This window comes from Ctenopharyngodon idella, chromosome 1 (assembly GCF_019924925.1).
Source record: "Ctenopharyngodon idella isolate HZGC_01 chromosome 1, HZGC01, whole genome shotgun sequence".
NCBI classification, from domain to species: Eukaryota; Metazoa; Chordata; class Actinopteri; order Cypriniformes; family Xenocyprididae; genus Ctenopharyngodon; species Ctenopharyngodon idella.
Genome location: NC_067220.1, coordinates 3,177,361 through 3,198,875, shown reverse-complemented (window position 1 = coordinate 3,198,875; position 21,515 = coordinate 3,177,361). Strand labels below are relative to the sequence as shown.

Sequence of the window (21,515 nt, the reverse complement as noted above, 5' to 3'; positions counted from 1 at the left end):
TTAGAGCTGTGTGTGTGTGTGTGTGTGTGTGTGTGTGTAAGAGGGAAAAGACATACATTTTCTTAGTCCTGGTGTAATTCTGAAATGTTCTCCATGATCCAAACTAGAAAAAGGCAAATATAAAGACAAAAAATATATAAATGTTTGATCATGAAAGTGAAAGTGACAGTAAAAGTGATGTAATTTGTAGCCAAGTGTGGTGTCCCATACTCAGAATTTGTGCTCTGCGTTTCACCCATCCAAGTGCATACACACAGCAGTGTGTGTTACAAGTTACAAGTCCCACTCTCTAACCATTAGGCCACAAAGTGTGCAAGAAGCAGCTGAAATATCAGTGAGCACTTTACCAAAATGAGGCACTCAAAAAGTGAAAATGGGAGCCAAGTTCAGAAGTCTTGAAAAATTGTACAAGTGAAATCCAACAGTAAACCCAATTTACTATTTATTTTAACTGTTAAAACATTGTTAATGATGATTTACCTATACCTGTGTGTGTATACTAGGGATGCAACAATACAGTTAGCCCACAATTCAATATATACCTCAGTTTTTTTTAACCACGATTTTCTGATGGCTTGGCACATCAGAGTGATTTTTTTCTTATTCAGCATTTCCATTTTAATATTTTAAAGTTGTCTCTTACATTAGTAATGCACTATGAATTAACATGAATGATCAGGGTATAATTATATTTTTATTTATAATTGTTATTATAATTATATTAGTATTATTTATATTTAAAACTAACAATAAACATTTTGCCAATTTTTTTAATTCAAAAGTAAACAATGTAAGAGAGTTAAAATTCTCTTTTGCTGCTCAAACTGTGTATAGAACAGTTTTTAATAATATTTTTTGCTTCTTTTGTATTTTGCATTTACTTGTACTTTTACTTTCAGTACATTTAATATAAAAAAATACTATTCATACGTAAGTACAACAAATATCATGTACTTTAAAACTTTTACTCAAGTAATATTATTTAACTTTACTTAACTTGTTATTTTCTGGTAAGATAGCTATACTTTTACTCAAGTATGGCTTTCAAGTACTTTATCCACCACTGTCGTCGCGTTGTACAGTATATTGGGATGGAGGCACCATAACTGCAAATGATAGAATGTGTACTGTAGCACAATACTACGATATTTCTTCAAAAGCAGTTTGTGGAGACCTTTTAATCATCCACAATCAAAAATGGTGATATTGCACACCCCTACCCACACCACAGATTTGAAAGATGATGGTGCTTCCTTGTACTGCAGCCTCACTTCACCACTCACCTGTAAAGTGTGAAATCTGACTCCAGCATTGCAATTGTGGTTAAGCACCCCCTAACTTTAGTGCATAGTGTTTGGAATTTCCTCATCTCAGTTCATAAATGCACAGGCAAACACAGAGACAATTCAGAGAGAAATAAAATGCATGGAAATTATTTAAATGCAAAACCGAAAAACTTGTATTGAATCGTGGATGTCGTTCCAAATTGTTCAATATTATATTGAGAATTGTGGCATCCTTAGTGTATACAGTACTGTTTAAAAGTTTTTACAGCACATTAGATGCTTCACTATAACACTTGTTTTAAGATGGTTATTTATATCTGTTGATTTAGTGAGTCAGTGGGAAATATCAGTTCAGCTGAAATATCAGTTGAAATTTTTGTCTCAACAAGGAGTCCCACAATGGACAGTATGACCTGCGCAGAGATCTAGGGCTGTATTTACAAAACATGTTATCTTACCACTAAGAGTTCTCTAAATCGCAGTAAAAGTTCTGAGTTAAGAGTTTTCTTTTACAAAGCTGCTGAGACAAACTTTTACTAAGGAATAGAGAGAAGTCTTAAGCTAAGAGTAAGGCAGGGTTGAGTCCATTGCTATGGATGATGTCATCACGCTTACTAACTATGCCCACAGTGACTGACTGATGGGAGAGGAGTCTCAGTCAAAGATTTAATCATAGAAATTTTGTAGAATGGTGTATCATGTTGCCATATTCAAATAAAGTTTTTTTGTTTTTGTTTTTTTTTTTAATGTAGGCTAAGTGTCACTAATTAAACAAGTATATGTTCAGCTAATTGTCAGCTTCTTACATGTCTGCATCTTGAGAGATTGCAGAATTGGATCACTGCTTCTCAAAACTGTCCCAGAGATGCCCCACCACTGCATATTTTGATACACCTGATTCAACTCACCAGCTCATTGGTAGAGGCTGCAAGATTTGAATTGGGGGTGTCCGATGAAGGAGACATTCAAAAAGTGCAGTGGTGTGGTCCACAGAACAGATTTGAGAAACTCTGACTTAAATGTCTCAACTGAGATTAATACTATTAGTGATCTTGAGTAAACCCCAGTTACTGCCCCACATACTTGAGTATCTGCAGTTTATAATTTGGATGGTTGAGTTTGTCAGAGAGCAGCTGGACTCCTGAATCTCCTGGGTGATTGTAGCTCAGATCCAACTCTCTCAGGTGTGAGGGGTTTGAACTCAGAGCTGAAGACACATAACCACAGCCTTTCTCTGTCACCATACAGCCAGACAACCTACAGAGAGGGGTATCATTAGACTGATCAGCTACAGACACACATCAACAGTCAGATAATCTACAGACACACATCACCATTATGACCGGCTGACTGTATGTTATCCCTTATACTTAAGCACCTCAGTATCTCCAGCTGACAGTTTGGACTCTTCAGTCCATCAGAGAGCAGCTTCACTCCCGAATCCTGCAGGTCATTGTTACTCAGGTCCAGCTCTCTCAGGACAGAGTTTGAGGATTGTAGAGCTGATGAAACAATTTCACAGGACTGACCAGTGAGATTACAGCCAGCAAGGCTGAAACAGAGCAGAATAAGAGAATAAGCAAAATATTCTCAAGATGTATAAGTAAGCATAACAAAAACCATAATTCTAGTTAGTGAAAACCTTTTACGGTAACAAGATTAAACACTCACAGGGCTTTTCTGCAGTTGTTCACAGCTGGTATCAATCTTCTTCTACCCTTATCTGATGTATTGTATTTCTTGAGGTCCAGCTCAACCAACACCTCCTCTGACATCTGAAGCATGTAGGCAATTGTTGAGCAGTGAGCAGGAGAGAGTTTCTTCTCTGAGTGTTTGTTTGATTTCACAAACTCCTGAATCTCTCTGGACAGAGTCTGATCTTTGACTTCCAGCAGACAGAGGAACAGATTGATGGATCTTTCAGTGGAAAGCCCATGTCCATCTTTGATCTTCTCTTTAATGTACTGTGTGGTTCTCCTGATGCTTTCTGAGCTCTTCTTTGTGTGTGTCAGTAAATCCTGTAAGAGTCTCTGATTTGTCTCCAGTGAGACACCCAGCAGGAATCGTAGGAACAGATCCAGCCGTCCATTCTCACTCTCAAGGGCTTTATCTACTGCACCTTTTAGCAGATTATGCACTACATCAATAAACTGCAATGTGTCAACATTTTTCATTACATAATGGTAAAAGACGTAAAAAGCAGCGAGAAATTCCTGAACGCTCAGATGAATGAAGCTGTAGACTTTCCTCTGATGAATCACAGATTCCTCCTTAAAGATCTCAGTACAAATCCCAGAATACACTGAGGCGTCAGTGACATCTATGCCGCTCTCTCTCAGGTCCTCCTCATAGAACATCACATTACCCTTCATCAGCTGTTTGAAAGCCACTTCAGCAAGTTTCACAATCATGTCTCTGTTGGACTGCAGGAGTTTCTCTGGATCTCTCTCTTCATACTTCTGATTCCTCATGTTGATCTGAATCAACAGGAAGTGGATGTACATTTCAGTCAGAGTTTGAGGGATTTCTGCACTTAGATCTTCTTTCAGGAGCTTTTGAAGCACAGTGGATGAGATCCAGCAGAAGACAGGTATGTGGCACATGATGTGGAGGCTTCTTGCTCTTCTGATGTGTGAGATGATTCTGCTGGCTTGATGCTCATCACTGATTCTCTTCCTGAAATATTCCTCCTTCTGAGGCTCACTGAATCCCTGAATTTCTGTCAGACGGTTGATGTATTTGGAGGGGATCTGATTGGCTGCTGCTGGTCTGGAGGTGATCCAGATGAGAGAAGAGGGAAGCAGCTCTCCTGTCATGAGCTTTGACATCAACACACCCACTGATGAAGTCTCAGTCACATCAGAAACTTTCTGAGCATCTGAAAACATCAGTGTGATTCTGCTTTCATCCAGACCATCCAAGATCAACACAACTTTACTCTCCTCATAAATCTTTGAGTCCAGATCTTGAAGTTCAGGATGAAAGTCCAGCAGAAGTCTGTGAAGACTGTACTGATTATCTTGGATCAAGTTCAGTTCTCGAAATGGAAGCACAAACATGAAGTCTACATCCTGATTGGCTTTTCCCTCGGCCCAGTCCAGAATGAACTTCTGCACAGAGACGGTTTTTCCAATTCCAGCGATGCCTTTAGTAAGAACAGTCTTGATTTGGTCTTTCTTATCACATCCTGGTCCAGGTGAGGCTTTAAAGATGTCATTGCAGTAGACTGGAGTGTCTTGTGAGTGTTGTGTTCTGGCTGTTTTCTCCATCTGTAAAACCTCATGTTCTTCATTCACTCCTTCTCTCTCTCCCTCTATGATGTAGAGTTGTGTGTAGATCCTGTTCAGGAGGGTTTCATTCCCATGGAATTTGGTTCCCTCAAATAATCTCTCATACTTTATCTTCATGCTGGTTTTATGTTGGTCTTTGACTCTCTGTAGTTCATTATCCACTGGTTTATGCAGGTCTCCAGTCTTCTGCTGGGTTGCTTGTGTATAACAGTGAGCAGAACTGGATCCTCTCATGACTCTGTGTGTCTGTAGAACAGGACATGTTCTGGATCTCTTTCTGCACTGAGGACAGTCAAAGTCTTCTGGTTGTCTAGACTGATCCCAGCAGAAACTGATGCAGTGTCTGCAGAAACTGTGTCCACAGGTGATAGAGACCGGATCTCTCAGAACCTGCTCACAAACACATCTGGACTGAACCTGGATCAGATCCTCCCTCTCACTGCTGAGTGAAAGAAGATATCCATTTTGAATCACAATAAATAAACACAAAGGGAGAATAGGAGAATTATTTGCACCAGAGAATTTTTTTAGGACCGGCCAGCTTTGCAATTTTAATTACGACTACTATGACTCAATGTCCATTTTTTACATTTCATGAGGTCTATTCCATGTCAGAGTTTGTCTTACCTGGGGTCAGAGATCACTGCTTCATCAGTGATATTAGGAGGCATATCTATAGATGTGTTACTCTTCATAGACACAGAGCTGGGTTCTGGAGATGGTGCTTTGTGATTCTTTAGCCTTACGAGATCAATCAAAGGATTCAGTCAATCTCCATTTATACATTTCATGAGGTCTATCCAGTATCAGAGTTTGTCTTACCTGGGGTCAGAGGTCACTGCTTCATCAATGATATTAGGTGGCATAACTATAGATGTGTTACTCTTCATAGACACACAGCTGGGTTCTGGAGATACTGCTTTGTGATTCTTTAGCCTCACGAGATCAATCAAAGGATTCAGTCAATCTCCATTTACATTTCATGAGGTCTATTCAATATCAGAGTTTGTCTTACCTGGGGTCAGAGGTCACTGCTTCATCACTGAAATTAGGAGGCATAACTATCGATGTGTCACTCTTCATAGACACACAGCTGGGTTCTGGAGAAGCTGCAGTGCCCCTCACCTCCATCTCCTCATTCAGACTCATTTTAGAGACAGTGTCCTCATCCTCCAGCCCCTCATAGAGATTAGTTTTAGAAGTAAGCTTTGCTGTTTTTCATTCCTTCTAATAAAATATGCAACACAATTTATGCAACACAATTCACATTTTTTATATAGAACACAACATAAAAAATAATTGGGGCATCACTCATCTAAGGTCACTGAAACTCTTTGTTTCTTTTGGGCAATAACAGTTGCTTTGAAGATTGTCCATTAATAAGTTTAGACTAGGGCTGTGAATAATTAATAACACTGTTTTTTGTGTTAATATGCAATGAATTGCACCCAAATTAATTAAAGGCATCTAGGCATCATACATACAGTCCATACATCATAGCATGAATTTTACATTTGTAATTATTAGTATTATTTACTTTTAATTTATCGACAATTGCAAAAAATAATAATCTGAACGTAATAATGGAAATATGTACTGAATGTAAAACTTCTTCAAACTCTTCAGATCAGATCATGTGAGTTCACTCTAGAAACCACAATGACTAGAAAAACTGGTTCACAAGGAAACATAATAAAAAGAACTTTAAAAACGAGGGCCATGAATTCATTTTCCATCTGTTTATGAAAACAGATCATTTCCCACATTTTATGAAAGTGCTCAAACAGTGCACAAATGCTGCTTACATCAAATAGATTGCTCTGGTAAAATAAAGTCATGTTCTCTGTATGACAAAGTCTTTCAAAACAGTCTTTCAACAGATGCCGCACCCACTCCATCTCAAATTTCGTCATCGGTGTCAGACGTGCCTGATTTTAGCACAATACTTTTCACAAACCTGTTTTACAATTCATTCAGTATAATCTGGTATATTTTCTTGTAGGCTATAAAATTCATAAAAGTATCATAGAAACATTGACATGTCATTTATGTGAACCAAGCAGGTGAATTCTATGCAAATATAAATTGATTCAGGTCAAACCTAAGTCATTTCTAATAAATAAATAAATAGTTTTAAATCAGCTACCTAACTTGAACATACCATTGGAAAACTTAACTTGTTTACTGAATGCTGTTTTTTTATACATTTTTCAAAAATTAGCAAGAGGAAATTCATTCAGTGGGCACATTGTACAATTCATTGACAGGTTGGACAAATGTGAATTATGCAGGTGAATTCTACACAAATGGCTTTAGGTGGTAACATATATTTTAGTTTTAAACTGTGTAATCATGTCATGTAGTTTTAACATGTACTTACAATAAAAAATATCCCGCGGGTCAATGTTGATTTTTCAGCCTCTTTCCTCACAGATGAAAAGCTGCGTGTTTGCTTTCAGTTTTAGCTGTTCTACCTGTTACACCTGCTTTATTCAGAATTCGAGGAGGAGTTTCATGAAGCAGTTCAGGGTGAAAAAACAAAACAAACAATGTTTTGAAAAAGGAAAATGCATGCTATTAAGGCAGTCAGAAGAGAGATAATAACAAATGCACAGTCAGTCCCCCGGTAGCGGTTTATACTGTAAATCAACCCCAATTCAACTTATCATCACACAATAGGATGCAGCTGTCATGGACTGCATTTCCCATGATCCTCTCTGGCACTTAACCACGCACACTTATTACTCATCAGCCCTCATCAATAATAACATATATATACGCCATCACAACTGGTCTGGCCTTGTCAAGAGAACATGGACCTGTTCCCCTATGTGTCTAGGGGTCAGGAGGGGAGGTAAGAAAGGGGAAAAAGAAAGGTGAGAACACACTTCAATCCTCTGTCCCAGAGTGAAGCTGACCCCCATTTATGTATATGAACAAAAATAATTTTATTTTCAAGAAAAAGCATAAAATAAAGTAAATGAGAGCAAAGGCTCAGGGGAGAGCAGGGCCTAAAATAACAAACAAAACAGTTAGCTCTAACTAGCCTAAGAGATAAGAAAGACAAACATAAAATTCCCTCAACTCCCTTGCTGTACAAAAACATTGACAAAAAGCAGTATTAAGCAGTACTATTTAGTATTTAAAATCACACAATTTAGAAGGGCCACAATATCTTCTGCTTAATCTCAAACGGGAAGAAGATCACTTAACAGTTGCTGCTGACTCCCTGCTGAAACTCAATTAGCCACTGCCAATACACAACCATTGTCTTTATACCAGAAGCAAGCACAAAGTTCAGTCTGGAGCGGGGGAGAAGTGTGTCTCAAGCTGTCTCATTTCGAAGGCTGCGTCCTCTGGAGGTTGCATTTGTCGGCCGCATACATCATTAAGTCTTATTTCAGTAAAGTAACCATTATACAATTGACTGTTATTCCTGATGAAGCATAAATTGTTGTAATTTCTTTTTGACTATGGAATGTAGTTGTCAGTTTACTTAAATAAAGCAGCTTCAATAACGTATGCGCCTAACAAATGCGAACCCCAGAGGACGCAGCCTTTGAAATGAGACTTCGGCTCAGTCAGCAAACTCTGAACTACCCCAATATACTCTTGGGCTGTGTACCCTCAAGGGCACTATTTGAGGGCACAACCATTTGTAGTGGTGTCCGAAACCATAGTGTGACATTACGGAGCACACTCATTCAATCCCACAATGCACCGCAATAATGAGTGTACAACCGATGTACAGTAAACGTCTAGAGAATACCCATAATGCACTGTGAGAGTCGCGCCGCGTGCCGAATGAATTCCTGTGTCTGACCAGAGGATGGCGCCTACAGCTGAATCATCCATCCATCCACTTCCCAATGTGGCTACAATGTAATATCATACAGGTATAAATTCATTTTTACTTGATTATGATAAGATCTTGAAGATCATGCTAGTTTTCATGGCAGAGCTCAAGAGAAATCTTTTCATTACTACTGGAGCTACCAGTTTGCTATGTTTCGAATGATTATTAAACAGCAAACACAAACTATACAAACTGACCAATCAGCATAAAGTATATTATGGTTTATCAGACAGTGACTGATTCTTTGACCCTCTCAAAGGGTAAAATAGACAAATGTGAGCAGGGAGAGTATCACACTTATCTCAATGTGTTTTAAGACATCTGATTTTTTTATTATTATTTTTTATTCTGAAAAGTTCTCTGACAAAGAAGTGGCAACATTTTTAAAGCATCATTGTGCCCAAATCATGTAATACGTCTGTAATCATTTCTGTTTATACATGCTCTTCCCCTTGATTTAAAGTCCTTCCCATGTGATCACAAACACAAACTCACAAGCTCACAGTCAGACTCTGGACTTCTGTTTGCAGATGACGAAACTCTATAAACACCAGTTCAGACACAGTTCAACACTCATCTTATTAAAATGTATTTCAATATATTTTACTGTTATGATATATTAGGGTTGCTATTCTCCAAACCATTAATAAACACACAAACATGCACACAGTATGATTTATTGTTAGGGTTTATTGAGGTTTAGGTGAGTAATCAAACTCTATTAACAATGTGCAAAGTGTGCTGTTGTTGTTTCAGTGTTTGTAGGTAGTTTTTAACTGAGATTTTGTTTTTGGTGGGGTGAATATAGGCATGATATGGGCCCTACATGGTTTTGTCCATACTGGAGCTATTGAAACCCATGGACAAACTCATGTAAGGTTCATATATACTTCATACCCATATCACGCCTACAACATCAACGTATCATCAACATATGGTGAACATCAGTTTTTGTTTTTATTCCTATCTTTAAGGCCTGTGGTCTAAATACAGTGTCTGTTTCAGTACTTGCTCTTGTAGATTGTTGCTCTGTTCATAATTGTGTAAAATAAAGAAGGCTGCTGGTTCTGAAGGAACATGAGTCTGATGTAGACTAAGATCTTTAGTAGAATTAATAACTCATAGTTCAAATTAATTCGTCCTGTAAAGGTGTCCAATTTTGCTGTTACACTGTGAGGTATCAAATCTTTCACCAAGGATTATTGGACTACATACCAGAATTTATTTTTGCAACTTAAAAACAATAAGAGACCCATGAGCAAAGTTGGCTGTATTTTTTGGCAAGCAGGCCACGTTCAAGCCAAGCAACTACCACTGAGATGAATGGCAATAGTAATTGTAACAAAACGCAATAGTGAACTCCAGGTGTTATAGACATCATTGATCAGTGCATGAGCAACTGCTTGGTGCTTATAAAGTATTCAATGAAAATCATTATCCATAACATAATACATATTAAAAGAAACAATGTAAAAGTTTAAACAGTGTCTGAAGTCTAACTTTAGATTTTCATCATAAATAGATCAATCTCTTACTTGCACAAAACTAAGTGTATCTGACTGTCTCTGTCCAGTAGGAGGCGCTACAAGACCATCAGAAATTGAGAAGGTGCTAGATATTCACAATCCAGAATAAAGTCAAGTCTGATACGGTTCAAACTAATGCTTTTGTGTGCTGAATCTCTGTTGTGACCTCTACTGTATGTCTCATGTTAACATTCATATTGTCTTCCTTTGTTTACTCATGTAATATTGTGGTCCTGTTCTCTGTAAAGATTGGAACAAAAATAAGTGATCAAATAAATTGAACTGAATGCCACTTACAGTTCATTAATTAATGAGCAAACTGAAAATAAAAATATTTTGAACTGGGTTTTGTCAGACTGCACTGTGTGGATGGATACAGGACAGTGCAGATTTACAATAAAACATTGCAGTAACGGTACATTTGGAGAAACCAGTTAATTCACTTTTGTCTCACACACAATTCTGAGAAAACAGGAGGATCTCAGTGACTCTGAATTGCTCAAACCACAGCTCTTATGACATGATTTGAGGGCCACCTCAGTCACTGTGCCCTCTTACCTTAGATTTAGTACTTTTTTAACCATTTGTATTTTACCACATTTTTGTAAAATGTTACATGAAAAAAAAAAAAAAAAAATTGCATTTACTAACTGTAGTTACATTATTTCATAATATTAACCTTAATTTGCATTATATACAATAAATGTTGGCAAAGAAATACCATTGTTCCTTTTGTGTGTATTTCTAGCTTTTAAATTTCCTTCTGTCTTAAGAGAAGAAGGGAGAGAGACACTGAAATTCAGTGATCTACCTACCTAATCAGGTGAAATAAGAGAGAATAAGTGTAATTATTTTATTTAATTGGTGATTCTAATCAATTTATTTAATTATTTTTATTTAATCAACAATTAAAAGTATTATTAAATAAATACATAAAATAGATGAAAATTAATGAATACAGATGTAAATACATAAGACCTTCATGATGATTTGCCACAGTGGTGCATGATTCTTGCAGACAATTAATAAATTAAATTCAGGATGGAGGGAGTGGAAATGTTTAGTGACTCATTACTATGTAATAAAACTGGCCATTTATAATAGCATATTCTTGGTTTTTCACAATTAAAGAGTGAATTAAAGAGTGTAGACTGAGTACAGTAGTAGATTTTTGCTGTTCTGCACACTGTTGAATTAAAATGGCATTTTTTTTTTAAATTAGATGTTTTTATCATAGCAAAATGACTTTCTAAGAACTGCCCCCATTACAGTCTGAATGTGCATACTGTCATCATCTGTGTGCAACTTCCATGAGAAGGGAAATATTCAGTGTTACAACATCTGTACTCACACTACCTTGGCATTTAAGCCTGTGTTTGTTATTAAATCTGACACAGAGACAGTTCAGACTCAAAAACCTTAAATCCAGCATAGAGGGGTTCAGTGAATGTGGTGTTGAATGTATGTAAGTGTGTGAGTGTGTGTGTGTCAGAGATGCTGTAGAAGGACAGAGTGCCAGCCGACACGTCCACATACACTCCTACTCTATTAGATTGTGGTAAATGAGTTGGTATGTTATTGCTGACATTATTGTGCCAGACAACAAATCCATTACCAGTGCAGAAAAGACACCATGATTTGTCATTGTATCCAAACTTACAGACAGTCTCTTTCCTGCTAATTCCTTTATAGGCCACTGCTACACGAGCCCAAGAGCCCCATTTAACCTCCCAGTAACAGCGTCCAGTCAGACTCTCTCGACACAGAACCTGAGGAACATCAGCAAATCTGTCTGGATGATCAGGATACGGCTGATGATCTTTCACATATTTGATCTTTCTGTTCCCCTCAGACAGGATGAGTTGAGTGTGTGCTGTGTTTGGATCCAGTGTGAGATCACAGGCATCTGAACACAAGATGACAGATAAAACAATTTATTAATCTCATTTGTTATCATTAAATGTGTGAGAGTGTGCAAGTGGAAAAACCTACATTTTTGAAGCCCTGGTTTGATCCAGAAGGGCCCTCCATGATCCAAACTAGAAAGTCACACAAACGTAGACAAAAAGAATCATTAGTAGTTGGAATAGTTATTCTTGTACAGCCCATTAATATAAAGAGTCAAAAGTCATATTTATTTGTGTAGCACAAATTATTCCAAAGCAGCTTCATAGAGCCGAATGTCTCAATATCTCAGTGTTTTTAGGCCCTAGTGAACAGACTTATAAGAAAAATTTGCTGTCATGTTTTTGAACCTCTGGTGAGCATCTAAAGGAGCTAAATGCGATTTGATATATGCATATAATCATAAAACACATTATTTAATATTCATTTGTACATTTTTTATTTGAATGGGTCTGGAGCTGAATGCAGGAAGGTAGATTTCCAGAAATAGGATTGAGCATCCCAAATGAAACCTACAAGTAACACCATATGGGTGTCTCTACCATCTTCGAATTCTTAGTAACCAAATCTACATCTTATAATTCAGTAGTTCCCAACCGTAGTCCTGGAATACACCCAACACTACATATTTTGGATGTCTCTTTCATCTGACACACCCATCCGAGGCCTTGGAGTTTCCTCTAATGAGCTGATGATCAGGAGCATTTAATTATGGAGACATCTAAAATTTGCAGTGCTGGGGTCTCGAGGACCAGGGTTGGTAACCACTCTTATATTTTTTTTAGCAAACACTTTCTGCCAATATTACACTTTTACTGTAAAAATATATAAAATGCCAATAAGGAATATGTTACAAATACATTTTGTGAGTTAGAATAAGGATTCAATTATTACATGAGGAGATGAGTTGTACCAGAAGAAGAAATTATAATTTTACTTTCAAAGCAAAGTTTAGAGTTCTTAACTTGTACCCTACATACTTAAGTATCTGCAGTGAGCAGTTTGGATCCTTCAGTTTGTCATTGAGCAGCTGGACTCCTGATTGTCCAGGGTGATTGTAGCTCAGATCCAGCTCTCTCAGGTGTGAGGGGTTTGAACTCAGAGCTGAAGACACATAACCACAGCCTTCCTCTGTCACCATACAGCCTGACAACCTACAGACACACACAGTTTCATCATCTACAGGCACATCAACAGACTGATCATTTACAATCCCATAGCAGTAAATAGGGGTTGTTTTGAAGCTAGAATGGAACCCTACCCTTCAAATAATGATCAACATATGAATGACTTAATGTGAAAGTCAAACCTCAGTATCTCCAGCTGACAGTTTGGACTCTTCAGTCCATCAGAAATAATCTTTACTCCTGAATCCTGCAGGTCATTGTTACTCAGATCCAGCTCTTTCAGGACAGAGTGTGAGGATTGTAGAGCTGATGACACACTTTCACAATGCTGTCCAGTGAGATTACAGCCAGCAAGACTGAAAGAAATGAGATTTATATTTTTATATACATTCTACAATTAGGATTTCAATGATGTCAGCTTCATTCTTTTGAGCAAAAAATATTTCTCTGCACCAATTTATAAATACAAAAATATATATATGTGGGTGCGTCGATTCAGTCAATAAGCAAGATGAGTAGAAAAAGGAAATCGCACACCAAAAAAATGCAGAGTTCAAGGTCCTTTGAGCAAAAAAAGTTTTTACTGAAGCTTTACATGGAACAAAATATCAAAAGTGCTTCATTCTTGTAAAAAGACATTATAAAATAAGCAAAATGTTAGATGTAAAAGTTATCACAACAATTGTAATTTTTTCAGAAACTCTTCATTGTAACATTTATTAATCACTCACAGAGCTTTTCTGCAGTTGATCACAGCTGGTATCAGTCTTCTTCTACCCTCATCTGATGTGTTGTATTTTTTGAGGTCCAGCTCATCCAGCACTTCATCTGACATCTGAAGCATGTAAGCGATTGTAGAGCAGTGAGCAGGAGAGAGTTTCTTCTCTGAGTGTTTGTCTGATTTCACAAACTCCTGAATCTCTCTGGACAGAGTCTGATCTTTGACTTCCAGCAGACAGAGGAACAGATTGATGGATCTTTCAGTCGAGAGTCCATGTCCATCTTTGATCTTCTCTTTAATGTACTGTGTGGTTCTCCTGATGCTCTCTGAGCTGTTCTCTGTGTGTGTCAGTAGATCCTGTAAGAGTCTCTGATTGGACTCCAGTGAGACGCCCAGCAGGAACCGCAGGAACAGATCCATGTTTCCATTTTCACTTTCAATGGCTGTATCTACTGCTCCTTTAAGCAAATTTTGTACTGAAGCAAAGTTCCTCAGTCCCTCCATAGTTGCACTTATATGAAAGTAAAACACATAGAAAGCAGCAAGAAACTCCTGGGTGCTCAGATGAATGAAGCTGTAGACTTTCCTCTGATGAATCACAGATTCCTCCTTAAAGATCTCAGTGCAAATCCCAGAATACACTGAGGCATCAGTGACATCTATGCCGCTCTCTCTCAGGTCCTCCTCATAGAACATCACATTGCCCTTCATCAGCTGTTTAAAAGCCACTTCAGCAAGTTTCACAATCACTTCTCTGTTGGACTGCAGGAGTTTCTCTGGATCTCTCTCTTTATACTTCTGATTCCTCATGTTGATCTGAATCAGCAGGAAGTGGATGTACATTTCAGTCAGAGTTTGAGGGATTTCTGCACTCAGATCTTCTTTCAGGAGCTTCTGAAGCACAGTGGATGAGATCCAGCAGAAGACAGGTATGTGGCACATGATGTGGAGGCTTCTTGCTCTTCTGATGTGTGAGATGATTCTGCTGGCTTGATGCTCATCACTGATTCTCTTCCTGAAATATTCCTCCTTCTGAGGCTCATTGAATCCCTGAATTTCTGTCAGACGGTTGATGTATTTGGAAGGGATCTGATTGGCTGCTGCTGGTCTGGAGGTGATCCAGATGAGAGCAGAGGGAAGCAGCTCTCCTGTCATGAGGTTTGACATCAACACACCAACTGATGAAGTCTCAGTCACATCAGAAACTTTCTGAGCATCTGAAAACATCCGTGTGATTCTGCTTTCATCCAGACCATCAAAGATCAACACAACTTTACACTCCTCATAAATCTTTGAGTCCAGATCTTGAAGTTCAGGATGAAAGTCCAGCAGAAGTCTGTGAAGACTGTACTGATGATCTCGGATCAAGTTCAGCTCTCGAAATGGAAGCACAAACATGAAATCTACATCCTGATTGGCTTTTCCCTCAGCCCAGTCCAGAATGAACTTCTGCACAGAGATGGTTTTTCCGATTCCAGCGATGCCTTTAGTAAGAACAGTCTTTATTTGGTCTTTCTCCTCACATCCTGGTTCAGGTGAGACTTTAAAGATGTCATTGCAGTAGATTGGAGTGTCTTGTGAGTGTTGTGTTCTGGCTGTTTTCTCCATCTGTAAAACCTCATGTTCTTCATTCATTCCTTCTCTCTCTCCCTCCATGATGTAGAGCTGTGTGTAGATCCTGTTCAGGAGGGTTTGATTCTCTTGGAGTTTGTTTCCCTCAAATAATCTCTCATACTTGTTCTTCATGCTGGTTTTGTGTTGGTCTTTGACTTTCTGCAGGTCTCCAGTCACTAGTGTGTGTATCTGAAGGACTGCTGCAGTGCTGATGTGAGTCTGATAGTGGGATGTAGAGGACGCAGATCTGATAATCTCATGTATCTCCTCCTTGCTGAATAAAGAGCAGGAAAAAGACAATGACAGCGATTACATTGACAATTGGAGACCATCAGAAATATTTCAGCTATCACATTAGCGTTATTTCGTTGAACTTCTTAAATAATTATTCATCTGCGATGCACTACAGTAAATTAGCAAATACAAGTTTATACTAACAAAGAGCTAGAAGTCTCAGCATCACTGAATGAATGAGGGTGCATCATGGAACATTTACTCTTCAGAGACACACCACTGGGTTCTGGAGACTCTGATCTCTGTCTCTGCCTCTTGCTGATACTAACAAAAGACAAAAAAAAAAAAAAAATGTACACATACTCTATATCTTGAATGCCTGTAGATTTACATTTACAAATCAAGAATTCAACAAAGTCATTCAATAGCATGGGAAGTGCTGTAATACAAAGTAGACTGGGTGGATGATAACAGAAAAATATTATATCATGATTTTTTCAGACAGGATCGTGATCCATGATCTTATAAAGATTCTTTTTCATGTTGGTTTCAATGAATAGTAAAAACTACTAATACTAACCTAAGTAATTTAATTAAAAAGTTTTCAATCTTATAGAACTAAACAGTCAGAAGTAAACATGATGACAGCTAGGCGGCTGTCACTTTAAGACCTGCATGAATTATATAATATATTGACACATCTGATTTTCTCACAACTGTTTACTTTCACTTTAGATTTAACAGATTGTGTTTATGAAAACACTCGCCAAGGCTGCCATTTTGACATTTTTGTCTGTATTTGACAGTTATATATATATATATGAAGAAAGTCCTGCTTTTTACTTTCTCATTCATCTCTGTTTCTTTATCGCTCTAATGTGTTAATAACTTCAACCAGTCATGCCAACTGCATGGATACGGACTTAAATAGGACGCAGTCTCAGCAATTCACTTGAAAAGTAGATTGTGGACATCTTTAACATTGATCATGATATAAAATGATCAGATCGCCCACACCTAGTATAGACTGGAATAAATATAGTGAAAAGAAAAAGTGAGGAACAGTGAAAGTGAAGCTTTGGGAAAGCGATTATGTGTGTTTCTGTGATGAGGATTCTGGACTGCACTGAGTATTTACATTTATTAATTTGGCAGACACTCATTTCCAAAGTGACGTGACTTACAGTACATTCAAGACATACACTATATAAATCCTTGTATTCCTTTGAAATTAAACCTTGGCATTGCTAGAGCCGTTATGCAGTTTGAGCTACAGAGTCATCTTGGATAGAAACATCTGGCAAGATCACAAATGTCTAATGTCATACCTGGGGTCAGAGGTCACTGCATTCATTGCCAGGGAAACATTGTCTATGGATTTATAACTTGAAGATTCACAGTCTGATCCAGGAGATAAAGAACTTTTTTCAGACATAGTGTCTTGCTTCCTTCTTTGAGGCGCTGCCCTCCTGATCTTGTGTCTCAAAAAGAGTGTGACTGCAGACCTTTTATGTGGAAACACAATGGTAGAAAGGTAGTTAAAAAGAAAAAGATAAATAGACACTATTATCAGTAGCTTTGGATATTTTTGTGCAGTGAATGTGGAGTTCTTTGATATTGTGTACTGTCCAATGAAAAATGTTTTGATTTTACTCTCAAACTTGCTCTTGCTCAATCCACTATAGCTAACTAAAACAGTCCCAAACTACTGGTCTGAGCTCAGTCTCCTACCCAAATACAAACTTTTATTGGAGGGATGGGAAAAGCCAACTGAACTGCTGCATTAATCCACAGAGAAAATGTAGCTACATTTAACTATTAACTATAAAAATGGCAGTTATTTTTTGAGAGGACACGCATATCATATTCTGCTGTTTGTGCAAGAAAATCATCAATCATTGGTTCATTGATATTGTTTTCAATGTGATTATTAGCATATATGTTCACGACACGACTCTGCATTAGACAGTGTCCTGACGTGAAATTACAATTTACTGCCAAATATCAACAAAATCCTTTTGTTGACATCACAGGATCCTGAAACATCAGGATATATTGTATAAAATGACTATCAGTCTAAAATATTTAATAATATTACATAACATCTGAGTAAATATCAGAAGTGATTTATTTAAATTATTTTAATCAGTGACATACCTGCCATTGTAATAAGATATTGTGCTCATTAAACTGTGTAAATAATTTATCTACATAAATTACTACATGAAGAATAAATTCTGAACTTACCACAATATGCCGCCACTCAAATATCCAGTGACAGACTTAAATCCTTGAAATGGAGTCTTTTCTTTTACTTTCCTTTTAAAGTGATCTGGTCAAGGTGAGTTTTGCTGACCTTTATATCTCCTGTTATGACAACAAACACACTCTCTCTAAAGGTGCTGGGCTTCATCACATTATCAGTTGAGTGGGAATGTAATGGGGCTGAGCTTGAAAGTCCAGTCACACCGTAACCCTACTCATAACCCTATCCCTAATCATAACTAGGTTAAGCTCTACACACCCATTACGTGAAGAGAGAGAGAGCTGGGTATCATCTGGCTCTGCAGTGAGCGCCACTTGCTTTAAGCTGCTACAGTAACTGAACACAAATAGTATGAATAAGAAATTAAACGTAACAGAAAATTCTTTCTTTAATGAGTAACAGATGATCAGATTACACCTCCTGAACCTTCTCCAGGAACTGAAGAATTGTCTTAAACTCTTCCATCTGTGTTTCATTTATGATTGTTATTTATTGAATATTAGTGTATAATATTTTGTAGGGTTTGTTTTGGGAACTGTTGGATTTGTGTTCAATAGCAGTTTTACAGGTTTGTCTCATAAGGTCACATTTCCAGATCGTGTTTCAGCACATTAACTGAAGCCTTTGGCGGCTCCTGCAGGAAACATGACACAACTACACACTTCTGAACAATCTGAACAAAAACTTTCTGAACAAGAAATGAACAAACTACAAACACACTGATGAGTGATCACATGCTGTATACACAAACACACATATTTATCAACAGATGTGCACAGACATATTGGATTTAAGAGAACATTATTAAAAGTACTGTTTAAATCCACTCTCACACAACAGCCCTAATGAAGTGTGATGTGATAGAGATTCATTCCACAGTTTACTGAAATAAAACATGATTTACAACTAACAGTGACTCATTGCACTGAAATCCATAAATACTAAAAGAAAAAAATACTAAAAAATGAAAGTAGTAATTACAACGAATTGATAATATGCATGAACTGAATGTTTAACGTTGTGTGTGTCTGTCACAGACAGAGTGAAATGTCTCGTCTGGATCAGGTGACACTTGCTGAACTAATCAAAGACCTTAATCTGCATCTCTCAGCCCTGAATATTAACTATAAAGAATATAAACTATAAAGATGTGACAGGCAGTGAATGTGCAATTTTATAGCCGTTTTCACCTGATCTGACCCTTAAAAATTTGACAAAACACAGGGAAAAAAAATAAATATTAAAAATATTAAAAAAATAAAAAATAAAAACAGCAACAACGTGTCAGGTAAAGTAAATAATATCCTGTTAAATGTACCGTAAGGGGAAAAAAAATAAAATAAAAAACAAATTCAGCCAGAAATACAGTAATGGATACCTGCACATTCACACACTAGTTATTCTTTTCTACAGTCCACAATTCAGTTCCATATGGATTTATTTTATACAATGTAAAAATTTATTACAATGCACTCTTTGTGATGTTACTTCTCACCTGTGAAACTTCCTTTGTGTGTTGTGTCATCGTGTGTCCTCTCCTGCCCTGACAACTCTTGACTGCCTGTTTAAAAAATAAATAAATAAATAAAAATTACCAACTGATTACCTGTCATCATGTGGTTGCAGCAAGGTGAAAATTAAGAGCTGGATTTAGTCAAGGTAGTTCATTTTTATTACAAAACTCAAAAGAAAAACAAACTCAGGAATATATCTTTCATACAACACAGGAATGGAACATCCAACCCTAAGCATGACGGAAACAGACAAAGAATGAATCAAAACCAAGACTATAAATACACAGAAGGATGATTAACAACTCAGAACAAGTGTGTAACTAAATCAGTAACAAAACGCAAATTAATCTGTTTCACAACATCGTAATAATGGTACATTTACACGACAATTATGTACTAAAAATGGAAAAAATGTTTACTTTGCATTTTTCGTGTACAGATGACAATGTCAAAACAACCCCCGTTCACACAGATCCACAAAAATGACTAAAAAAAACGCTGTAATCTGCTGCCAGGCCAGTAGATGGCGATGTCACTCTGTAAAGAAACACCTATAGACTGAACACGTAATACGCATGTGCAAGACATCACCGTTTTCACAAATTGGCACTTTTGTAGTTTACACAGAGACAGATAATGGTATCAGTTTTAAAAAATTGCACTTTGAAACCCACTTTCAAAAGTTAGCATTTTCAGGACCCCTAAATGCCGATGTGTATCGATGTGCCCTCATGCCACGTTCAAGACGAGGTCAGATGTGAGAACATCCAAGTTGAAATGTCCCACTTCTGTCACCTCAGTCAGTTGCAGTCAATCACACGTCATGTTCATGTTGACCACATGATGTCGCCATGACACAACAAGAGCATTTTGAGTTTTGTGTCAATTATGGCAAAAACAGAAAAAAAAACATAGTTAAAAAGCTTCCATTTGCTTTGAAAACAGCTGATGAAAGCAAAAGTGATGGTGTCATATTATAAACTTAATGTTAAAGTTTGTTTTCACGTTTGACATAAGGTCTATGCTATGCTAAGCAGGACTTGCCGCCATCTTGGAAGTGACATCGAATGAAGCATCTCGCTGAGGTCGAGGTTGATCGATCTGTCTGGAACGCAGCATTATTCTGCAGTGCCCTTTAACCTGAACTTACACTCCCTTTGGACTGGTATCTCACTTAAGATGAAGGAATACCTTGTGAAATCAGTCAGACAGACCTTTATTAAAAAAATGATAAAAACTTTATAAAATAAAGTTGAAGTTGAAGATCTGACTAGCAACAGAAGACAGGCTGTGCATCTCCACTGCAGACAGAATGAAGTAGAAACAGAACTGCACTTTAACAACATGCACCAATTAAACACAAATTAAGACAAGTTTTTCCTAATTTCAGACCTCACAAAGACCTAGGAAGTAAGTTCGGTTAGATCGTTTTTTATGCACATGAACGACACCACAAAGTCATAAATACCAGTGAGAAACTACAGATTTTCTTTGAGCCCCGAGTTTACGAGTTGTGGGTGTGTAAGAATACCAACATACTTGCAGGTATTCAGCAGTGACATTGTCAGGCTTTTTTCTTTACAACAAAATAATCTAACTCCACAAAATATGATAGCATGTTAATATAACAATATAATACGAAACGCTAAAGTTTACAGTGGCTTCATAAATGAATTAAAAACATAAAAGCATAACACACCTTATGCGCATTCTCTATCCTTCATTTTCTAGAAGTAGAGTTAAAAAAAAACCTTAGTGTATTTTTGTGTAATTAAGAGGACACTATTTTCAACTAAAAATGGAAAAAATTACGAGTTTTGCAACAAACTGAGATGCACTGTGTATTCTGACACCTTTCTATCAGAACCAGCATTAACTTCTGGAGCAATCTGAGCTACAGTAGCTCGTCTGTTGGATCGGACCACACGGGCCAGCCTTCGCTCCCCACGTGCATCAATGAATCTTGACCCGCCCATGACCCTGTCTCCGGTTCACCACTGTTCCTTCCTTGGAGCACTTTTGATAGATACTGACCACTGCAGACCGGGAACACCCCACAAGAGCTGCAGTTTTGGAGATGCTCTGACCCAGTCGTCTAGCCATCACAATTTGGTCCTTGTCAAAATCGCTCAAATCCTTACGCTTGCCCATTTTTCCTGCTTCTAACACATCAACT

General features: G+C 37.5%; 1 protein-coding gene across 15 annotated transcripts in view; it reads right to left on the bottom strand.

Moving 5' to 3' along the window:
* The window catches only part of LOC127502457 (NACHT, LRR and PYD domains-containing protein 12-like), a 41,745-nt gene extending 23,794 nt beyond the window's left edge, over window positions 1–17,951 (bottom strand). For 2 of the 15 annotated variants that reach the window (XM_051875872.1, XM_051875515.1), the window contains exons 1-8: window positions 6,957–7,177; window positions 5,592–5,803; window positions 5,399–5,512; window positions 5,204–5,317; window positions 2,958–5,018; window positions 2,665–2,838; window positions 2,370–2,543; window positions 57–103 (exon numbers count right to left, since the gene is read on the bottom strand). In XM_051875872.1, coding sequence (XP_051731832.1) covers window positions 57–103; window positions 2,370–2,543; window positions 2,665–2,838; window positions 2,958–5,018; window positions 5,204–5,317; window positions 5,399–5,512; window positions 5,592–5,725 — 2,818 coding nt within the window. In that variant the 5' untranslated portion in view covers window positions 5,726–5,803; window positions 6,957–7,177. Of the gene's footprint in view, window positions 1–56; window positions 104–2,369; window positions 2,544–2,664; window positions 2,839–2,957; window positions 5,019–5,203; window positions 5,318–5,398; window positions 5,513–5,591; window positions 5,804–6,956; window positions 7,181–11,685; window positions 11,865–11,950; window positions 11,998–12,843; window positions 13,018–13,172; window positions 13,347–13,721; window positions 15,600–15,763; window positions 15,884–16,887; window positions 17,065–17,806 lie in introns of those variants that run through there. The other 13 variants (XM_051876128.1, XM_051876380.1, XR_007927027.1 and 10 more) reach the window with 11 other exon arrangements.
* Window positions 17,952–21,515: the final 3,564 nt, after the last annotated feature.